Source organism: Typopeltis vanoorti, chromosome 17, assembly GCF_054136105.1.
Source record: "Typopeltis vanoorti isolate ZY-2024b chromosome 17, IOZ_Tvanoo_1.0, whole genome shotgun sequence".
Taxonomy (NCBI): Eukaryota; Metazoa; Arthropoda; class Arachnida; order Uropygi; family Thelyphonidae; genus Typopeltis; species Typopeltis vanoorti.
The window spans coordinates 28,092,465-28,111,119 of record NC_143565.1 but is presented as its reverse complement, the minus strand read 5'-3'; the positions used below and the strand labels follow the sequence as shown (position 1 = coordinate 28,111,119).

Below are 18,655 nucleotides of genomic sequence, written 5' to 3'. Positions count from 1 at the left end.
TCTCTGAGTTGAATATCTATTGTAACATATTTGGCATGAAAATCATCAATAAAAGACCAAAACTGTGAACATAGGTAGGAACATAGAAAACTTCAGCTGCATTCTGAATGGAGATCCTACAGAACAAGTAAAATATTTAAGCACAAGTTTTAGTGAAGATGGCAAGTTAATTCTAGAAATAGACAACAGAATAAGCAAAGCTGGTATGACAGGGAGCCAGTTGAATAAATTTATATGGAATAAGAGAGAAATTAGCCAAGACACTAAATTAGCAGTATACAAGACAGTGTTCAAATCAGTTTTAAGTTATGGCTCTGGAGTTGGGTTAGAAATAAAGTAATCGATCAAAGATTAGAGACCACAGATGAGCCCCTAATTCTTAGAAAAATTAGGGGCCTGAACATATGTCATCAATGCAGATTCATATTAAAATCTACATTTTAATGAAGATATTAGGAAGAAACTTGACATTGTTTGCATTCAAGAATGTGTGAGTAAGGCTAATCTAAGGTGGTATAGTCAAGTAAACATGAATGGAAGAGGAAAGGTTAGCAAAGCAGGTGTTTGATGCCAAGATGGCAGGAAAAATACCCAGAGACAGACCAAGGTCCAGGTGGATTGATTCAATCAGAAGTAACTTAGAAGAATGACATGTTAGATATAACAATTGATATATTGAAGTGGTGAAAAGTAATAGACAAATTTGTAGGAAAGCTGTTCACAGGAGATTCTTATTAATATAAACTTATTCATGTAGTGCTGTGTAGCCTGAACACTCTTTGAGGATGCATATCATGAAACTGATGATAACATAAGACTGGGTGGGTGTTATGTGGGACTTGGGATATTCAATAGTTTATTATGGAAAACTTCTCTGTACATAAAAATAATAATGCTAGACTGGAATTAATTCATGAAAAGGATGTTTGACATTAGAAGAAAAGGCAAAAGAGTAAATTGAAAACAGTTTTTAGTTAGCATGACCAGTCAATTACTAGTATGAATTACCAATTTGCTATATTATATAAACTTATTTTTTGAGCTAGGATTAAATACTTTGAAAGTTGAAAAAAAAAAAAAAAAAAAAAAAGAATTATTAGGTTCCAGATAAATACAGTATCTTTATCTCTTTATCTGCTGACTCACTTGAGGTGTGGTAACAATTACAGCACCAGCCAGATTACAGTCTTTTAAATACTGGATAACAGAAAGATGCTCATCTGATGTACCAGGAGGGGTATCTATCACCAAATAGTCTAACTCACCCCAGTCCACATCTCTTAAAAACTGTTTGATGAGACCTGTTTTGAAATATTTGGATTATATATAATAATGAAATGACACGTTTTCCAAAATATTATCAAAACTCACAAAACAGAGTATTAAGGAAAAACTGGAGAGTAATTAAAAGTTACTGATTTAATGATATCTAATGCATTTCTTTCAAAAAGATTTTAATTATTTATACTGCTTTCACCCCCCCCCCTTCCACATGGCATATTGTTCTGGGAAGTATCTAACTATAGAGATTTCTTTTTACCACTGGAGGTCAAGCTAAGTAAAAGATCAATGAACAGAGTAGATTCAATTTACCTTTGTAGAGTGCAAGAGCATGCAGCTTTTTTCATATACACATGTATTTTTCTGATGATGACCTCAATACAATAAATTCAATATCAATAAAATAAATTGTTATTTTATTAATAATAAGTAAAATAATCATTTCAACACGTGTTTTGCATCCCTAAATTCGTAAATATGAATGCTGATCACGTGTAACCTTAAAAGAAAGAGTAACTATACAGATGTTTCAATTAGGAGATGTTACATGCTGAACTGTGTGTGTGTGTGTGTATTTTGCACCCACACGCACACAAAGCTAGTTACTAGCCATTAATAGAACAAGCAATTGGGTAAGGTTTCTACCTCTAGAAAAATTGGGAATTGAGCTCTGCTAGATACTTAAATAGTAGGAAATGAAAGGGGGGGGGGGGCAGATCAGTCGGCTATGATCAGTTATTAGAAATAAGATATGAAAATCCAAAAAATTTTAGTAATAGTAAACTAAAGTTTTTATTCAAACACGGTAGTTGTCTCCATAATTTCCAAAAATGCATTCGGATCACCGTGCAAGCCTAAAAGAAAAGATATGAAAAGTTTTCAAAATCAGTCACATTAAAAAAAAAAAACTTAAAAAAAACTTGTGAAATTAGGTCTAATACTGTGGGAAGAAGAGAAGAAAATCCAGACATGGAACAACAACAAGAGCACTTTAATAACTGCATGTGCAATCTCCTGACCATATTTACACATGGAAATACAAAATCAAATTCCAGTTGAAAGCAAACTCTCTCTCTCCATGATTAATGATGGCATTATGAAGGAAAATAAGACATTATCTACACAGATTTCTCATTCTTGAATTGTGATCCTGCATCTGTTTTGAATCTAAACAAAGTACTCACCACCTCATTTTGAACTGCAAGTTATGAAATATACTCATATGCTTCTGATATAACATATCTTCACTTTAGAGGGCAATAACCAATATCAAAACCAGTATCAAACCAAAGATTCCAAAATTATTATACAGAACAATTCATTCATAAACAAAGTAATGATAGAGTAACATGCTTTTTATATATGTAAAATACAAACAACAGTATATGATAATATAAAAAATAAAAATATCAATTAACATTTATAAATAAATATAATTACCACCAGTTGGTAATAGTGATCATGCCATACTGTTCTGGGAAGTAGCTAACTATAGAATGTTTCAATTAGGAGATGTTGCATTCTGAACTATAGAGCTGGAAATTATGACCAACTCAGAAGAGTACTATCTTTGGTCCCATGGTATCAGCTACTGAAGTGGAAAAATATTAGCAATGCATAGGAATCTTTCAAAAAAGTGCTTAAATGATTCACTATCTGAATGCATTCCTAGAGTTTGAAGAACAAATAGAGTGTGAGTAAATTTGCAACCTTATTGAGCAAGAGATCCATAAGAAGAAGATTACATAGAAGGGAATACCATGAAAATAAAAGTGAGAAAAGTATTGTGCAGAAAGCTAAATCAGAGTACAAAAAGAAATTGGCTGTGCAGGCAAAAGGCAATCCAAAAGAATTTTCTTCTTATTCTGCAAGTAAAAGAAAGAATGAATGTGGAAGAAAAACTTTACTCGATGCAGATGATACTCTTGTGTCAGAAGATGAAGTTGTTCAGATGAGAATGAGTGCTCACTTTGTTAAGATATATATGAACCAGGTGTATATAACAAGATGGCACTACTAGCACAATGAATTTTTTTTTATTTAATTTATTCGTATGGGGTTTCCCCCATTCCTCCACCATCCCTTAAGACTGGTTGAGCCCTCTTAATGAGGGATTAAGATATTCCTTTAGCATGCAGATAGAATATCAGCATGCTAAAGGAATGTTCGGCAGAAATGGCCAGACCCTTGACATGTTTGTATAACTTGAGTCTCAGCTCAGGAAAGTTACCATGGGAATGAAAAGAACATATGAAGTTCCATTGTACAAGGATAGTGCAAAAACTGATGCGTCTAACTACTTACCCATTGGTATCTCTGGGGTGGTGGTGAAGATTTTAGAGAAGATATAAAGAACTCACATACAGAACGGGTTGACACACAAGCTATACTCTGCAAGTAGCAGCATGGGTTTACTAAAGGGAAGTCATGTTTTAGCAATTTGCTCATATTTTATAACAATATTATGGCTGAGTTGGATAAATGGATTGGATGTGCTATGATAATGTTGGACTTTGCTAAGGCATTTGATAGAATACCACACGAAAGGCTGTGGTACAGACTGGTGAATATACTCCTGACTTAGATAAATGGATGGTTGATGGACAGCTATTGGATACTAGTATATGGTAAGTGTGAATCTGCCAGATTTAAGATGTACCACAAGGTTCAATCCTTAGACTATTGTTAGTTTATTTAACAGTATCGATTCAGAACACAAAATGATAAGAAAATAATATTTATTAACTTATCAGCTGATATTTCACTAGTATTATATCCAGCATCTTTACAGCACAAGAACAGTTTGTCACAGTACTCGGTCGGTCGGTCGGATGGAGAGAGAGAGAGAGAGAAAACAAGTATTAATTAGATCTTAAAATGACTGTCTCCCAGATAGTTAGTAAATTAACATATCCATACTTGTTGAGGTTTTGAATATGTTTTAAAGCTGCTGCTGATTCCAAAACAATCTCTATTGAGATTCCATTTGATCCTGTGTGAAGGGATATCCAAGGCACGGTCTGCTAGACCTGACTTGCCATAACAATAGTGCCAGATGTATTTTTTATGTTGTCCAAGACAGATGTCAACAGTTCTTTCTATCTGTTCATAGTAAGCCAGGTCACAACGACAGGGCACTTCATATACATACTTCTGGATGTTACAAAGAAGAGAGTTTGTCCTTAGGCAACTGAGATATTTAAACCATATGTCAAATTGGCAACTCTCATCTGTTCACAGATGAGAGTTGCCAATTTGACATATGGTTTAAATATGGTGCATAGCTAATATTTATTAAGCACTCTAGATATCCTTATACCCTTAGTATTAATTTGGTCTAGCTATTCACTGATGAGATCTCAATCAAGATCGAAACTGGTCTGGGTAGTGACCTCCCACCATAATGTATAACATCATAAATCTCCTAGGAGATTGGTTTTACATTATGAAAAATACTAAGAATAGCGATCAGAACTTTCCCCACCTTTGCTACGAGTTGCCCTAGTTTGTACTACATACTTTGAACTACGTACTTTAGCTTATGCTAGTAGTCACCGATACTTATATAGTTACTATACTATATTCAGCATGAAACTCTTTGATTCCGATCTTTGAGGTTCTTATTCGGTTTTGAAACAATGTGGGATTTAATATCCCGTTAATTTAAATAACGTTTACATCGCTGAAATGAAGCCTATTGGCTCTTTATTTTAAATAACTCTAGATATCTTTTCAGATGTGCCTTGAACGTATGAGATGGTAACAGTTTTGCTGCAGTATTGTTCTTGTGATCTGGCTTACAACTTACAATGCTGAAACAAGCATTGACATATTAGGATAAAGATATCATTTTCCTCATTACAAGGCCTTGATACAACTGCACCTGGACTAAGAGGGTGGTCTGAAAAAGTTCTCGGCCTCGACCATAGATGGCAACGCTATTGGCAAAAATTTTTTTTTTTTCTAAGTTGGTATATTTGTCATAAGCATCCATTTGAAATTGCAATGTTTAAATTAAGCCCAAGTTTATTACTTTCCATCTCAACCAATAGAATCAACTGTTCCAGATCTTCCATAGTTTCTGCTATGAGGGTTGTATCATTCTGTCACCAATCTTAATTCCAGCTGGATCATTGTCTAAATCAGCCATTCTGATAATATATTCACTATAAATATTAAAAAGGTGGGGTGACAATATACAACTCTGCCACACCCCTTTTTCCACTCCAAACACTGTTTTTCTGAAGCTTCCTGGTTGTCATACAGCTCTCTTATCAGGAGAATTAAATGTTCAGATATTCCCATTGATCTCATTACAATCCACAGCCTGTTGTGATCCACGCAATCAAAAGCTTCTTATAATCAATAAAACAGATGAATACTTCCTTCTGAAATTCTCTTGTTCTTTCCATGTATCTCTAGTTGGTCTCTAGTTCCTCTACCCATCTTAAAGCCTGCTTGTTCTTGTGGCATTTCTCTATTCGCATATGGCTCCGACCTTTGTTGGATCACTTTCAGCATAACTTTACTTGCATGTGAAATTAAAGTGATGGTTCTATAATTCTCATGATATCTGGGATTTGATTTGTTTGGAATTACAATGAATACTGATGTTTTCCAATCTCTAGGCAAGTATATTTTCTTCCAAACCTGTTAACAACTTTCAGTCAATATATTCACTACTTCATCCCCAACTGCTTTCAATAATTCCACTGACATACCATCAGTTCCAGGCACTTTTCCTTTTGGCAGCTGTTCCATGCTGATACCACGACACTTTTCATTATCATAAGTTCCTCAACAAATACTCTTCTTTCAAATTCTCCTTCAATATTATTATCTTTCTTGTACAAGTCCTCTGCCATACTCTTTTCATCTTTTTTTCACTGCTTCTTCTTCTGTCAGACATTTTCCCAAATTACATTTTATAACTCCTAATCTAGGGAGGATAAACTTCCCTGAAGCATTTATTTTTCTAAACAGATCTCTTGTTCTACCCATAATACTGCTTTCTTCAATTTCCTTGCACTTTTGTTTAGATGTTTTTTCCTTATCTTTCCTAGCCTGTCTTTGGAAATCTGCAGTTGTCTAACCTTTTCTGTAAATGTGTGTGTGAACATAAACACACTCGGGGCTCCCACTGCCTACCGAGCACATCTATCAGGTGGTAGATGGGGGGGGGGGGGAATCTGGACCACCATCCGTTGGATACAAGAGCAGTTCTGAATATATTGAATAAAGAGCCATGGATCAGTGATTTTGGGACTGGTGATCCCACTTGAAAATACTACCATTCACCAATCTGAAGTGGCCAGCATGGTGAATTACCCAATCTTTCAAGATGAATCAAACAGGAATAAAATGGCCCTCATTTCCCAGAGGCCAGATTATCACTACTTATGGTAGCAGGCAGTTAAACATGAAGGTACAGGGTGCTAAGAATCCTAGGGTAACCAGATCATGCTGCCATTGGAAACTAGACCTTGGAACTTTAAACTATAGGGCTCTGAGCAGTAAAGCACAGCTAACTGAACTAACTGAAGAGCTAAAGCGATTAAAATGGGACATTCTTGGCCTGTGTGAAGTTAGACATAACGGTGAAGAAATTCTTCAATTAAAATACAGAGACATAGTTAATTATAGAGGACAAGATAAGGAAAGAATTAGTGGAGTTGGATTCATTATTAACCAAAAATTGAAGAACATAACAGAATTTGATAGTATATCTGATTGAATAGTAAGTATTTCAGAATTGTAATGGGAAACTTTAATGCTAGAATTGTTATACAAAAATCAGATGAAAGCTCAATGGGAAATTTTGAATATGGCATGCAAGATGATAGAGGAGCAAGGCTAATAGAATTTGCAGGAAAAGAAAACCTATATGTCATGAATTCTTTTTTTTTTTAAGAAAAAAAAACACAAGTGGTCGAGGAAAAGTCCAAATGGAAAAACTAGTGAAATGATTTTATCCTCAGCAATAAGAAAAACATCTTTCAGCTCTATTATCAACCCTTCAGCATGGGAAGTGACCATCATATGATATGCAGTAATATTCAAATAAACTGCCAAAAAGAAAGAAGAAAATGTTTCAAAGATCAAAGCAAAACATAGATGTCAAACTCAACATCAAAAAAGATATATTCCAATATGAACTAAACAACAGATTTAAAAATCTTATTATAGATGTCAGTGCTGATCCATTGGAAAGTAATGACATTATTACCCAAAACATTTTACAGTGCTCATTTGAAATTGCTGGTACCACAGAACAGAAACAAGACACAATTTCTGAAGAAACAAAACAGAAATTAAGAGAAATGAAACAAGCAAATAGTCTGCAGAATAAAACTGAATTGCCCAAAACAATCAGAAAACGTCATGGAAGAAATAAGAAAATTGAATTGTAAATTCATACGACAAACAATTGAAAACAACCATAGTCTCAAAAAAGCTGAATAACAATAAACAGATGGTTGCAGTCAAACTACGAGATGGAACTATAACCAGAGATATATCTGCTATAGCTAAAAGAACTGAAGAAGTTTACTCAGTATTATACCAGGACAGATTCTATCAGAAAAAGTTATGTGGAGTATCCAAAGCTTGCAAAACGGAAAAGATGCACATGAGGATGGAGTTATAGCTGAACTTCTAAAAGGAGGTGGGGAAATAACGATGTACAAAATCTTGACAAAACGATTTACTCTATGTCTGAAGAAAAATGATGTACCAAGAATATGGAAGAAGGCTACCCTAATTCTGATACATTAAAAAAAAAAAGAAAAAAAGATGACTAGCCTGTGTAGCTCAGTAGATGTGGCATTTGCACTCTACAGCGCGATGACTTGGGTTTGAATCTAGTTGCTGAGTAGAGGAACATTTTCTAAGCCTTTTCTAGACCGGTTCCCGAGTTAGTCGATCTCTGGCATGGGCAAGTGGGTTTTTTCTCCTGGAAACTCGAGTTTTTCATCCCGTAAACTGAAGAAAATCAGCCGTCGAACCAAAATTATTTTCAGACATTAAAAGTATTGTGTTAGGGGTTAGGGACCACGAGATGGCGGAACATGCTAGCCATCTTCTTCACTGCATACCGATTAATTAGTGATAACTTTGGGCCAGCTATCTCTGATTGGCTACCAGTGGAGATTGAACTGTCCATTCAGTATCCAAAAGTTAGCTAGGACTAAAAACGGCCTCGCCTACTCCCTATGCAGGAACAAAAGGCTGATAAAAAAGTGAAGTAGAAGATTTGACAAACTACTAACCCATCAGTCCACTATTAATGGTTTACAAAATGTTTACAAAAGTCTTGGCCCATAGGCTTTGTGCAACTCTAAACCTAGCAACCAAAAGAACAGACAGGCTTTCAAAGTGGCTTTAGTACAATGGACCATATTCAAGTTGTACAACAGATTATCAAATGGTGTAATGAATATCAGTTACCATCAGTCTTGGTTTTATTGATTATGAGAAAGCCTTTGATTCAGTAAACACTTGTGCTAGGTTTAGAGTTGTAGTATCTCTATGTAGTTCCACAGTAGAGATGTTTCCACTGAAATGAATTGCTGCTTTGGGTTGGTGTATATGCTGATTTGATGGTCTTGAAATCAGCAAGTGCAGGAGCCATACATCAAGACCATCAAATCAGAATATATATACCAATGCAAAGCAGCAATTCATTTCAGTGGAAACATAACTACATAGAGGTATAAGGCAGAGTGACACAATATCTCCAAAATTATTCACAGAATGCCTAGTATAAATATTCAAATTTCGTGAGTGGGAAGAAAAAGGCCTGAAGATACACTGAAGATATTTAAACCATTTACACTTTGCAGATGACATAATTATCTTTACTTCAACTGCACATGAATTACAGACTCGTACTCCAAATTGCTAACAAAGCAGCTGGCCTCAAGATAAACCTAAAGAAGATCCAAGTTATGTTCAATAGCTATGTCCAACCAGAAATAAAAAAAATTAATAATGATGAAATTAAAAAAGTAGATCATTACTTATACTTAGTACAACAGACATCAATGGAACAAAATATCATGGATAAAATTAAAAGACACACGACGCTTAGTGGGTGGAAAGCATTTGGAAAATTACAGTCAATATTCAAAAGTCAACTATCATTATGTCTGAAGAGAAAAGCTTTTAACCAACGTAAAGTGCGAAGAATCTCCAGGATCAAAATGGTGTGTTCATTAAAACTAGAAACCTGGAATGTCAGAACCCTGTATGAAGCAGGTAAGCTAAGAAATGCTATCCAAGAAATGAAAAGACTTGAAATTGGGATTTTAGGAATGAGTGAAGTTAGGTGGCCAGGATCAAGCAAAACTCAAGTTAATGACATGACAGTGTATCACCCTGGAAGTAGTGAAAACAACCATCAAAACGGAGTTGGAATAATATTAAACAAAGATGTCAATAAGTCACTGTTGAGCTTCATCCATACTCAGATAGGATGATGTTATTAAAACTGAAAGGTCAACCACTAAATGTTAATCTTATACAGGTCTATGCCCCTACTGCCGACAAGAGTGATAGCGAGATCGAATAATTTTATGATCAATTAAAAGAACTAATGAAAAGCACAAAAAAGCATGATATTAACATCGTCATGGGTGATTTCAATACTAAAGTTGGGAAAAGTAGAAGTGGAGATGTAGTTGCCAAACATGGACTGAAAACAAGAAATGAGAGAGGCGACCGTCTTATTCAATTCTGCCAGGAAGAGGAGCTAAATAATCACAAACACATGGTTTAAGCCATCCCGAAGGCTGTATATTTGGCGATCACCACAGGATAATAATGGGAATATAGTCAGAAACCAAATTGATTACTTACTAATTAATCAACGATTTCAAAGTTCTATAAAGAGTACAAAAACCTATCCTAGTGCAGATATTGCTTCTGATCATAACCTACTGGTGGCAGAATTAAAACTTAGACTGAAAGATATACTTAATAACTTTCAAGGTTTGATTTAGGAAAATTAAAAAACACAGAGATAAGAAACAAATTGAGTCAAGATCTGAATCAAGAGCACTTATCAAGAATTCTAGCACTTATCAAGAATGATAACATCATGAGAGTTGATGAATCATGGGACAAATTAAAATCTGTCTTCATAGAGAAATGTACCAATACCTTGTGTCCTAATAGAGCAGTAAAAAAGAAAGATTGGATAACTGATGAAATTCTTTCTCTCGTGGATCAACACAGATCATATAAAAATCATAGTCCAACAAAATATAAAGAAGTTCAGAAAATTATTAAACGCAAGATCAAAGAAGCAAAAGAAATCTGAATGAATGAAAAATGTAAAGAAATAGAAATTCTACAGGAAAAGCATGACAATTTTAATCTACACAAAAAGCTGACAGAGACCTCAGGTATATTTAAGAAAAAACAGTTCTGTATCCTTCGAAACAAAAAAGGAGAAATGATATCTGAAATGGATGACAAAATACAAGAATGAGTGAAATATACAGAACTCTTTACTGATAACAAACAGAACCCAGAAAATACTTATGAACATATGGAAGGTCCATGCATTCCAAGATCAGAGGTAGAATGTGCACTAAACTCAGCTAAAAATGGTAAAGTCTTAGGCCTAGATAGAATACCAGCAGAAATAGTCAAGTTAGTCGAAGGTGACAATATTAATATATTAGTAAAGCTATTTAATAAGATCTAAGATACAGGCATAATCCCTCAAGACTGGTTACAGTTGACCTTCATCATGCTACCTAAAAAAGCAAATGCGAAAACTTGCAATGACTGCAGAATGATCAGCCTAATGAGTCACGTTCTCAAAATGTTTCTGAAAGTAATTCAAAAAATAATATACAGAAAATGTGAAGACACCATCAGTGATACCCAATTCGGCTTTAGAAATGGTTTGGGAACAAGAGAGGCTCTTTTCTGTTCTCAGATCTTATTCCAAAAATGTATTGACCTAAACAAGGAAATATTCATTTGCTTCATCAACTTCGAGAAAGCATTTGACAAAGTCAAACATGCTAAAATGATTGCACTATTAAAAAGAATTGGATTAGATGGCAAAGACATCAGGATCATTGAAAACTTATACTGGAATCCAAAGGCATCTGTTCAAGTTGATGATATTATTACAGAGTAAGGAAACGATGTGTGCTGTCACCTCTTCTTTTTAACATATTTCAGAAGCCATATTTCAAAAAGTCTTGAAAGGAAGGGATTAATGTGAATGGTGAAATCATCAGTAAAATCCGATATGCTGATGACACAGCTCTCCTGGCTGACAATATTCAGGATCTTCAAAATCTTCTGGAACTAGTGAATGAAGAGAGTGAAAAAATGGGATTAAAAATAAATATCACCAAAACTAAATTCATGGTCATAAGCAAGAAACCAATTCTTAATTCAGCACTTTCTTTAAATGGAAAACAAATAGAAAGAGTGGCAAAGTCTAAATATCTTGGATACCGGTTAAATGAAGATTGCAATCCAGAAATGGAAATAAAAGTTAGAATTGAAATGGCAAGAAAAAATTTTCTCTTGATGAAATCAACACTGTTTAACCGCAGCTTAAATTTAGAGCTTAGCGTATGCATGGTTAAATGCTGTGTATAGTCTGTACTGCTGTATGGTGCAGAAACTTGGAACTTGAAGACAACATCAATAAAAAGACTTGAAGCCTTTGAGATGTGGTTATACAGACGAATGTTAAAAATCCCATGGACAGCAAAAACGTCCAATCAGGAAGTACTGGAACAAATGGGGAAATCACATGAACTTTTAAATACCATAAAAAGAAGGAAAACTGCATATCTTGGTCACCTACTTAAAAATGAAAAATATAAGATACTTCAATTGATTATAAAAGGGAAGATAAATGGAAGAAGAGGACAAGGAAGACGAAGAAAATCTTGGCTGGCAGACATCAAACAGTGGACTGGCATGAATTCTGAGAGACTGCTCAGAATGGCTGAGAATCGCTCAAAATTTGCCAAGGTGGTCACCAACCTCCGATAGGAGATGGTACTCAAAGAAGAAGATTATTCCTATATTGAAATTCCTATATGAAACATGAACACTAAATGCAAAGGAAATTCAAAAATTAAGAACAACGCAATTTAGTATGGAAAGAAGTATACCTGGTATCAGACGATGGATCACAAAAGAAATACATGGATAAGAAATCAAACCAAAGTCTCTGACATCATAGGAAGAGTGAAACATCTGAAGTGGCAATGGGCTGGGCATACTACTTGAAGAAAACATCAGCAATAGACAAAAGAGGCACTGAATTTGATTACACAAGAGGATAAACAGCCACGATACTGATGTAAATCGCAATGGATTGATGATATCATCAGATTTACAGGAGTGATATGGGAAAGGAGAGCCACAGACAGATAGTTCTGAAGTAATCTTGGGAAAGCCTTCATCCAGCAGTGGATTGACAATGGCTGATCATTATAATGATATAAAATACAAAAAAATAAATTGGAAGTTTTTTTTCCACTTGGTTTTTTCCACTTTTTTCCACTATAATAAATTTAGTTTAATCCTTCATCCAAGTGTAAGCAAACAAAGTTTGCGCTTGAAGTATCTTCAGGACTGACACAACTCGTGATAAAGGTGGACCAAGCTCTCAACACTTGTCTTAGTATCTCCCATAATGTGAAGCACATCTCCTTGCGGACATATATAATGGACTATGCATTAAGGGAAGGGCCACTACCCAGACCTTAGTGGTGATACTAAGGTGGAAGTAAGATACTTCAGGTGCAAACTTTGTTTGCTTACACTTGGATAAAGGATTAAACTAAATTTATTATAATCTAACCAAGTGGGAAAAAACTTCCAACATCTTTCTCTCTAATCCAGAGTAATTTAATAATAAGGTGAGACACCTTTTGGCAACTGGTATAGGTAAATATGACTTCTCCGTTACTTCCACCTTAGTATCACCACCTCTGGGTCTGGCTCCCACTAACAAGACCTCAATAAAGATCGAAACCGGTCTGAATAGTGGCCCTTCCCTTAATGCATAGCATTATACATGTCTGCAAGGAGATGTGCTTTGCATTATGGGAGATACTAAGACAAGTACTGAGAGCTTAGTCCACCTTTCCACGAGTTGCCTCAGTACTGAAGGTACTTCAGGTGCAAACTTTGTTTGCTTACTTGTTTGTTGGATAAAGAATTAAACTAAATTTATTATAATCTAACCAAGTGGGAAAAAAATTCCAACATATTTCTCTCTAATCCAGAGTAATTTAATACAGTGGTATCTCACTAATCCGAACCCTCCAGTAATCCGAACTGCTTTTAAATGTAATTTCCCAAAATTATGACTTTACCATATCAATAAAAAATATAAGTTTGAAGAATGTAGCATTCTCAGTTGCTTGGGAGGCCGTGAAACCTGAAGCAATTCGAGCGTCAAGGAAAAAACTATGGCCTTCTAGAATTTACCAAGATAACTACGGTGATACACAAAAAGAGGAAATTCAAAACTTGCATAATTTGGTTAAAAATATAAATCCAGATGTTGAAATTAAACAAACAGATGTCATAGAATGGATTACAGGTAGAACCGAAAGTGAATTCAAAATCAAATCAGATGCTGAAATTATAGATATGACGCTACAGAATGAATTAGAAGACGATAAAAAACTCGAAGAAAAAAAAGTAAAACACAAAGAGGCAGCTGACAGCTTTAATACATGTATAGAATGGGCTAAGTAGAATGACACGCCATTCCACAAAATTTTATTGCTAATGCAGCTCCGAGAAGCAGCATTCGAAAAAAAAATTTAGCTTCCAAGAAGCAAAAGAAAATCAATAACTTTTTTACAAAGAAATAAAAAACCTTCTTTTTTGTGTGTTGTGAACGAAAGTGATATTTTTTTACGCAAATTAAGTTATGTACTGAACTATGCAATTTTATTAAATCAGAATCCCCAACAACACAGGTACATACAAACTAAATATTTTACTAAAATAAACTTGTGTATTGTATTATTTTTTAAGTTTTACATTACAACAGTAGCTTTTTTTTTTCTATCAGTTACTTCATTTATTTACAGAATTAAATTGATGTACCATTACAATCTGATTATTTTTGTCTCTTGGGGAAAAATTCGATAATCCAAACTTTTCGCTAATCCGAACGAGCACGGTTTTTATTAGTTTGGATTAGCGAGATACCACTGTAATAAGGTGAGACAGCTTTTGACAACTGGTATATATATATAAATATGACTTGTCCATTACTTCCACCTTAGTATCACCACCTCTGGGTCTGGCTCCCATTGATGAGACCTCAATAAAGATCAAAACTGGTCTGGGTACTGGTCATTCCCTTAATGCATAGCATTATACATGTCCACAAGGAGATGTGCTTTACATTATAGGAGAAACTAAGACAAGTGTTGAGAGCTTGATCCACCTTTACCACGAGTTGCCTCAGTCCTGAAGATACTTCAGGTGCAAACTTTGTTTGCTTACACTTGGATAAAGGATTAAACTAAATTTATTTTAATGCAGCATATTCAATGGGACAAAATATCATGGAGAAATTAAAAGACACAACAATGCTTGGGTGGAAAGCATTTTGAAAATTACAGTCAATAATCAAAAGTCAATCACCATTATGCCTGAAGAGAAAATCTTTTAACCAATATATTCTTCCTATATTGACATATGACTGTGAAATATGGACACTAAATGCAAAGTAAATTAAAAAATTTCCTTTGCATTAAGCATCCATGTTTTACAGTGTACTTTGCACTGTGATTAAGAAAAGATTAAGTGTAAAGAGCTTCTTTACACTTAATCTTTCTTCAAAGCATTCTTTGAAGACTGTCTGGCTTGAAGGTTTCTGGAATTCAGATTTTTAAAAATTTATGAGCTGCATTCAGAAATGTCTTTTATGTAGGAAATGGAAATTCTCTTGTTATCAGATGATGAGCTACTAGGAGAATAATTGTCCACCGTTTTAGTAAATATTGGTAATATTTACTTTTATAAAGAACTTTTTAGTAAATATTGGTGATAGTGTTCAATATATTTGGTATTATTTTCTTTATTTTGACTGTGTTATTAAGTGTGTGATTTAGTCCTGACTATTATTATGCAATATTATTTCAAAAGCCTTCTAAGTTATGGCACTGATATGTATGAGAAAAATGGTGGCCAAGACATAGATGTTGAATGATATTAATATGCAGGATTAAGTGCAATGTGGTGTTTAATGTATTCACTGTCGAGAGTGAATGGTTTGTCGTACAAGAGTGACAATGGAGAGAATCTATGTCGGAAATGTTTCATAAGCGAATGCAAAAAATGCGAGTCATGTTGGGAGCAGAAAAATGAAGTGACTGATATTAAGGATATAAAGCAGGATTATGAAAGTGTTACGGAGAATGTAGCGGAAGCAGTGAATGATAGTGCATGAAATATGAATAAGAGTTTGAAGGAAGTGGATGAAAATAATAACGTGGATGATGATATCTCAGTGTGAAAAGAAATTGCATGCTTATGCAGACTTCTTCACAGGAAAAAACATGAGCTCATATGACTGGAGAAACAATTGTCACTGGTACAGTGGGGGAGAAAGAAATAGTGAATGGGAAAATTATAAAATGCAAGAAACTGGAAGAAAAGAGATAGTGTTGTATGGGGATTCGATGATAAGAGGTATATTTAATGAGCAAGTGACAAAAGCATGTTTCCCATGAACAAAGATAAAGGTGAAGGTGTAAGTCAGCAAAAGAAAGAAGTGAATAAGTTAACTGTTTTGGCAGGCATGAATGATTTGAAAGGCAAGAAATATGCAATGAGAGAGAGAGGATATAAAAGAGTTGTTGGAAGCAAAAATGAGCAGTAAGAAAGTAAAGATTGTGAGTCTACTGTCTCAGTATGATAGGACAGAACTGAGAAGAAGGGCAATGATTGCCAATAAGTCAATGAAAAGGTTGTGTAGGAAGAATGGTGTGTAGTTTATAGATGTGCGGAGTAAATTTGATGGACAAAAGGACCTGTATATGCCTGATAAATACACTTGAATGATTCTGGAGTTAGATGCATGGAGAAAGTGTTGTTCAGTGAGCATTTAAAAGTGCAAAACCAGGAAAATAAGGGATATTATAGAGGAAGCAATCAAGCATGTGTCTAGACACCCTGAGAAAAATCAGATTGAGTGTAGGAATGACTGTGAGGAAATAGCTAACCCTGGGATAGATGAGCATGAGATGTGCAGGGATGAGTGAGAAGAGCTGGATACAGTTTCTCAGGTTTCAAATCTGAATGGGCAGGTAATGGCATTACACAAAGATAACTGTGAGCCTAAAAGGATGTTGAAAGGCATGTATACATGTGCCTGATGTATCAGAAATAAAAAAAAAAGGAGAGGAGTTTTGGGCAATGGTCAGTTCAACTTGGCCAAAAATTATTGGTGTCAGTCAGACCTAGTTGTCAGAGAATGATGTAGTTACAGGATAGAATGTAACAGATATTGTATTTTTAAAGAAGATACAGGAAATGGGGCAGGAGGAACAGATATTATTAATGATAGCCAAAGAACTTCAAAAACAGAAGCTAAGAAAGATTATAGATCTGAGAGAAATAGTTCATTTGAGGCTGTCTAGTGCTAGATAGAGGCCAATAGGACAAAATGCATTGCTTGTTGCTGTGGGTTCAGAAGGAGATGTCGATGACATGCAACAGCAGATTAGCAAAATGAGTGCAGGCAGAGCAATTATCATGGAAATTATACAGTTATTAAGGGATAATTACGTGAAACAGCACATGATAAGTGGCAATCCAATAGGTGGTGCCTGTGAATAAGTTTCATTAACCTTGTGCTCCCACATTTTATTGTAATTGCAAGTGTTTTTTTGTGCAAAATAATCAGTAAACAGAAAACTAACAGAGGGTACTAAAGAGCCAATTACTTCCACACAACTTGTAAGTACCCATAGTCCTTCAAATCAGTTATTTTACAATTAAAAAACAGCAGTCACATGAAACTACCTACTACTATGCCTACCGTGAGAAGTAAAGATGGTGGCAACAAAGGTCAACAACGAAAGATTACTTCATGTCCCGTCAGCATAGCATAGCCAATCGCAAACAAACTGAATGACAATACAAAGTGCCACAGCTGCGAATCTGAAGTTCCCAAAAGAAAAAAAGGTATATTGCACAATTTCTGTTGCCACTGGCTACATACTAGAGTGAAAATAGATGAATCAGTGCACAAGCTTTTTACTGATCTCAACCAGAGTTTCTTCTGGTCAATGTGTCTTTCTTCTATTAAACAGCTACTGAACCTAGGCAAACAAGTTGAAAACCTCAAACAACACCTTAATACTATGATCAATACTTTCTCTTCTGAAATCTGAAAGTTGGAAACTAAGTTCGAGATACTCGACGACCAGCAGCCGATCGCAAGTGTACCCATGCCTGCTAACGAACTCCGCAACCTAATCATATCAACAGTACATGAGTAGCTCGAGATTGAAAACATGAGACTCAACGCTGTTATTCTGAACTTTCTGGTGGAAAATGGTAAATCATTAAAAGAAGACGTCAGCAAATTAGCAGGTGAATGTAACTTCGATCCCAGAAATATCATCAAATGCTATCGTTTCGGACCCATAAACAAAAGAAAGGATGGAACAAACGTTCCACGTCTTGTAAAAGTGACCTGTGACACACCAACAAACACATCCAAATTAATAACAGTGATAAATAACAAGCTAAACGACACTTGCCCCCAATCACAAGTACGTGCTTGACCTGATTTAACTTTTCCCCAGAGGGAACAAAGACGCCAACTCCAAAGACAACTAGAAGAAAAATGCCAAAATGGAGACAACAGTTGGATAATGGACTACAAACAAATAACTAGTGCAAAAATCAATGACACCACTAGTAGCCAAGTATGCAGGCATTGCATAGGAAACGTGCAAGACCCTTGTGGTCAAATCCATGCCTCACAGAACCTTGCATATCCAGTTCACCCACATCCATAGTCTCAATTCCAACCTTAATAGCATCCACTACCATCTGCAGTCCACAAAATCCCACCTACTCTTTTTAGCAGAAAACACAAATCTCACCTTCCCCCCCCATCACTATCCATCTCAACCTTCCAAACTATACACTATTTAACTCCTTTTGTCTCAAGGGTGCCATCTGTACATATAACTGCTCTGACATACCCTGCCAGAGAGCACCTAACCTAGAATAGCCCAACTTTGACCTTCTTTGGTTGAAAATATCCCTCCCCCTACTCACTCAAATTCATCTGCTGTCTCTATCGCTCTCCTAATACCACCAATCACTCCAAGCTCTTTAATTTCCT

General features: G+C 35.2%; 1 protein-coding gene across 1 annotated transcript in view; it reads right to left on the bottom strand.

The window, feature by feature from the left end:
• The window catches only part of Nubp1 (NUBP iron-sulfur cluster assembly factor 1), a 192,854-nt gene that overhangs the window by 78,155 nt on the left and 96,044 nt on the right, over positions 1–18,655 (bottom strand). Inside the window, exon 7 of the mRNA XM_090406875.1 lies at positions 1,147–1,301. Coding sequence (XP_090263001.1) covers positions 1,147–1,301 — 155 coding nt within the window. The remainder of the gene's footprint in view (positions 1–1,146; positions 1,302–18,655) is intronic.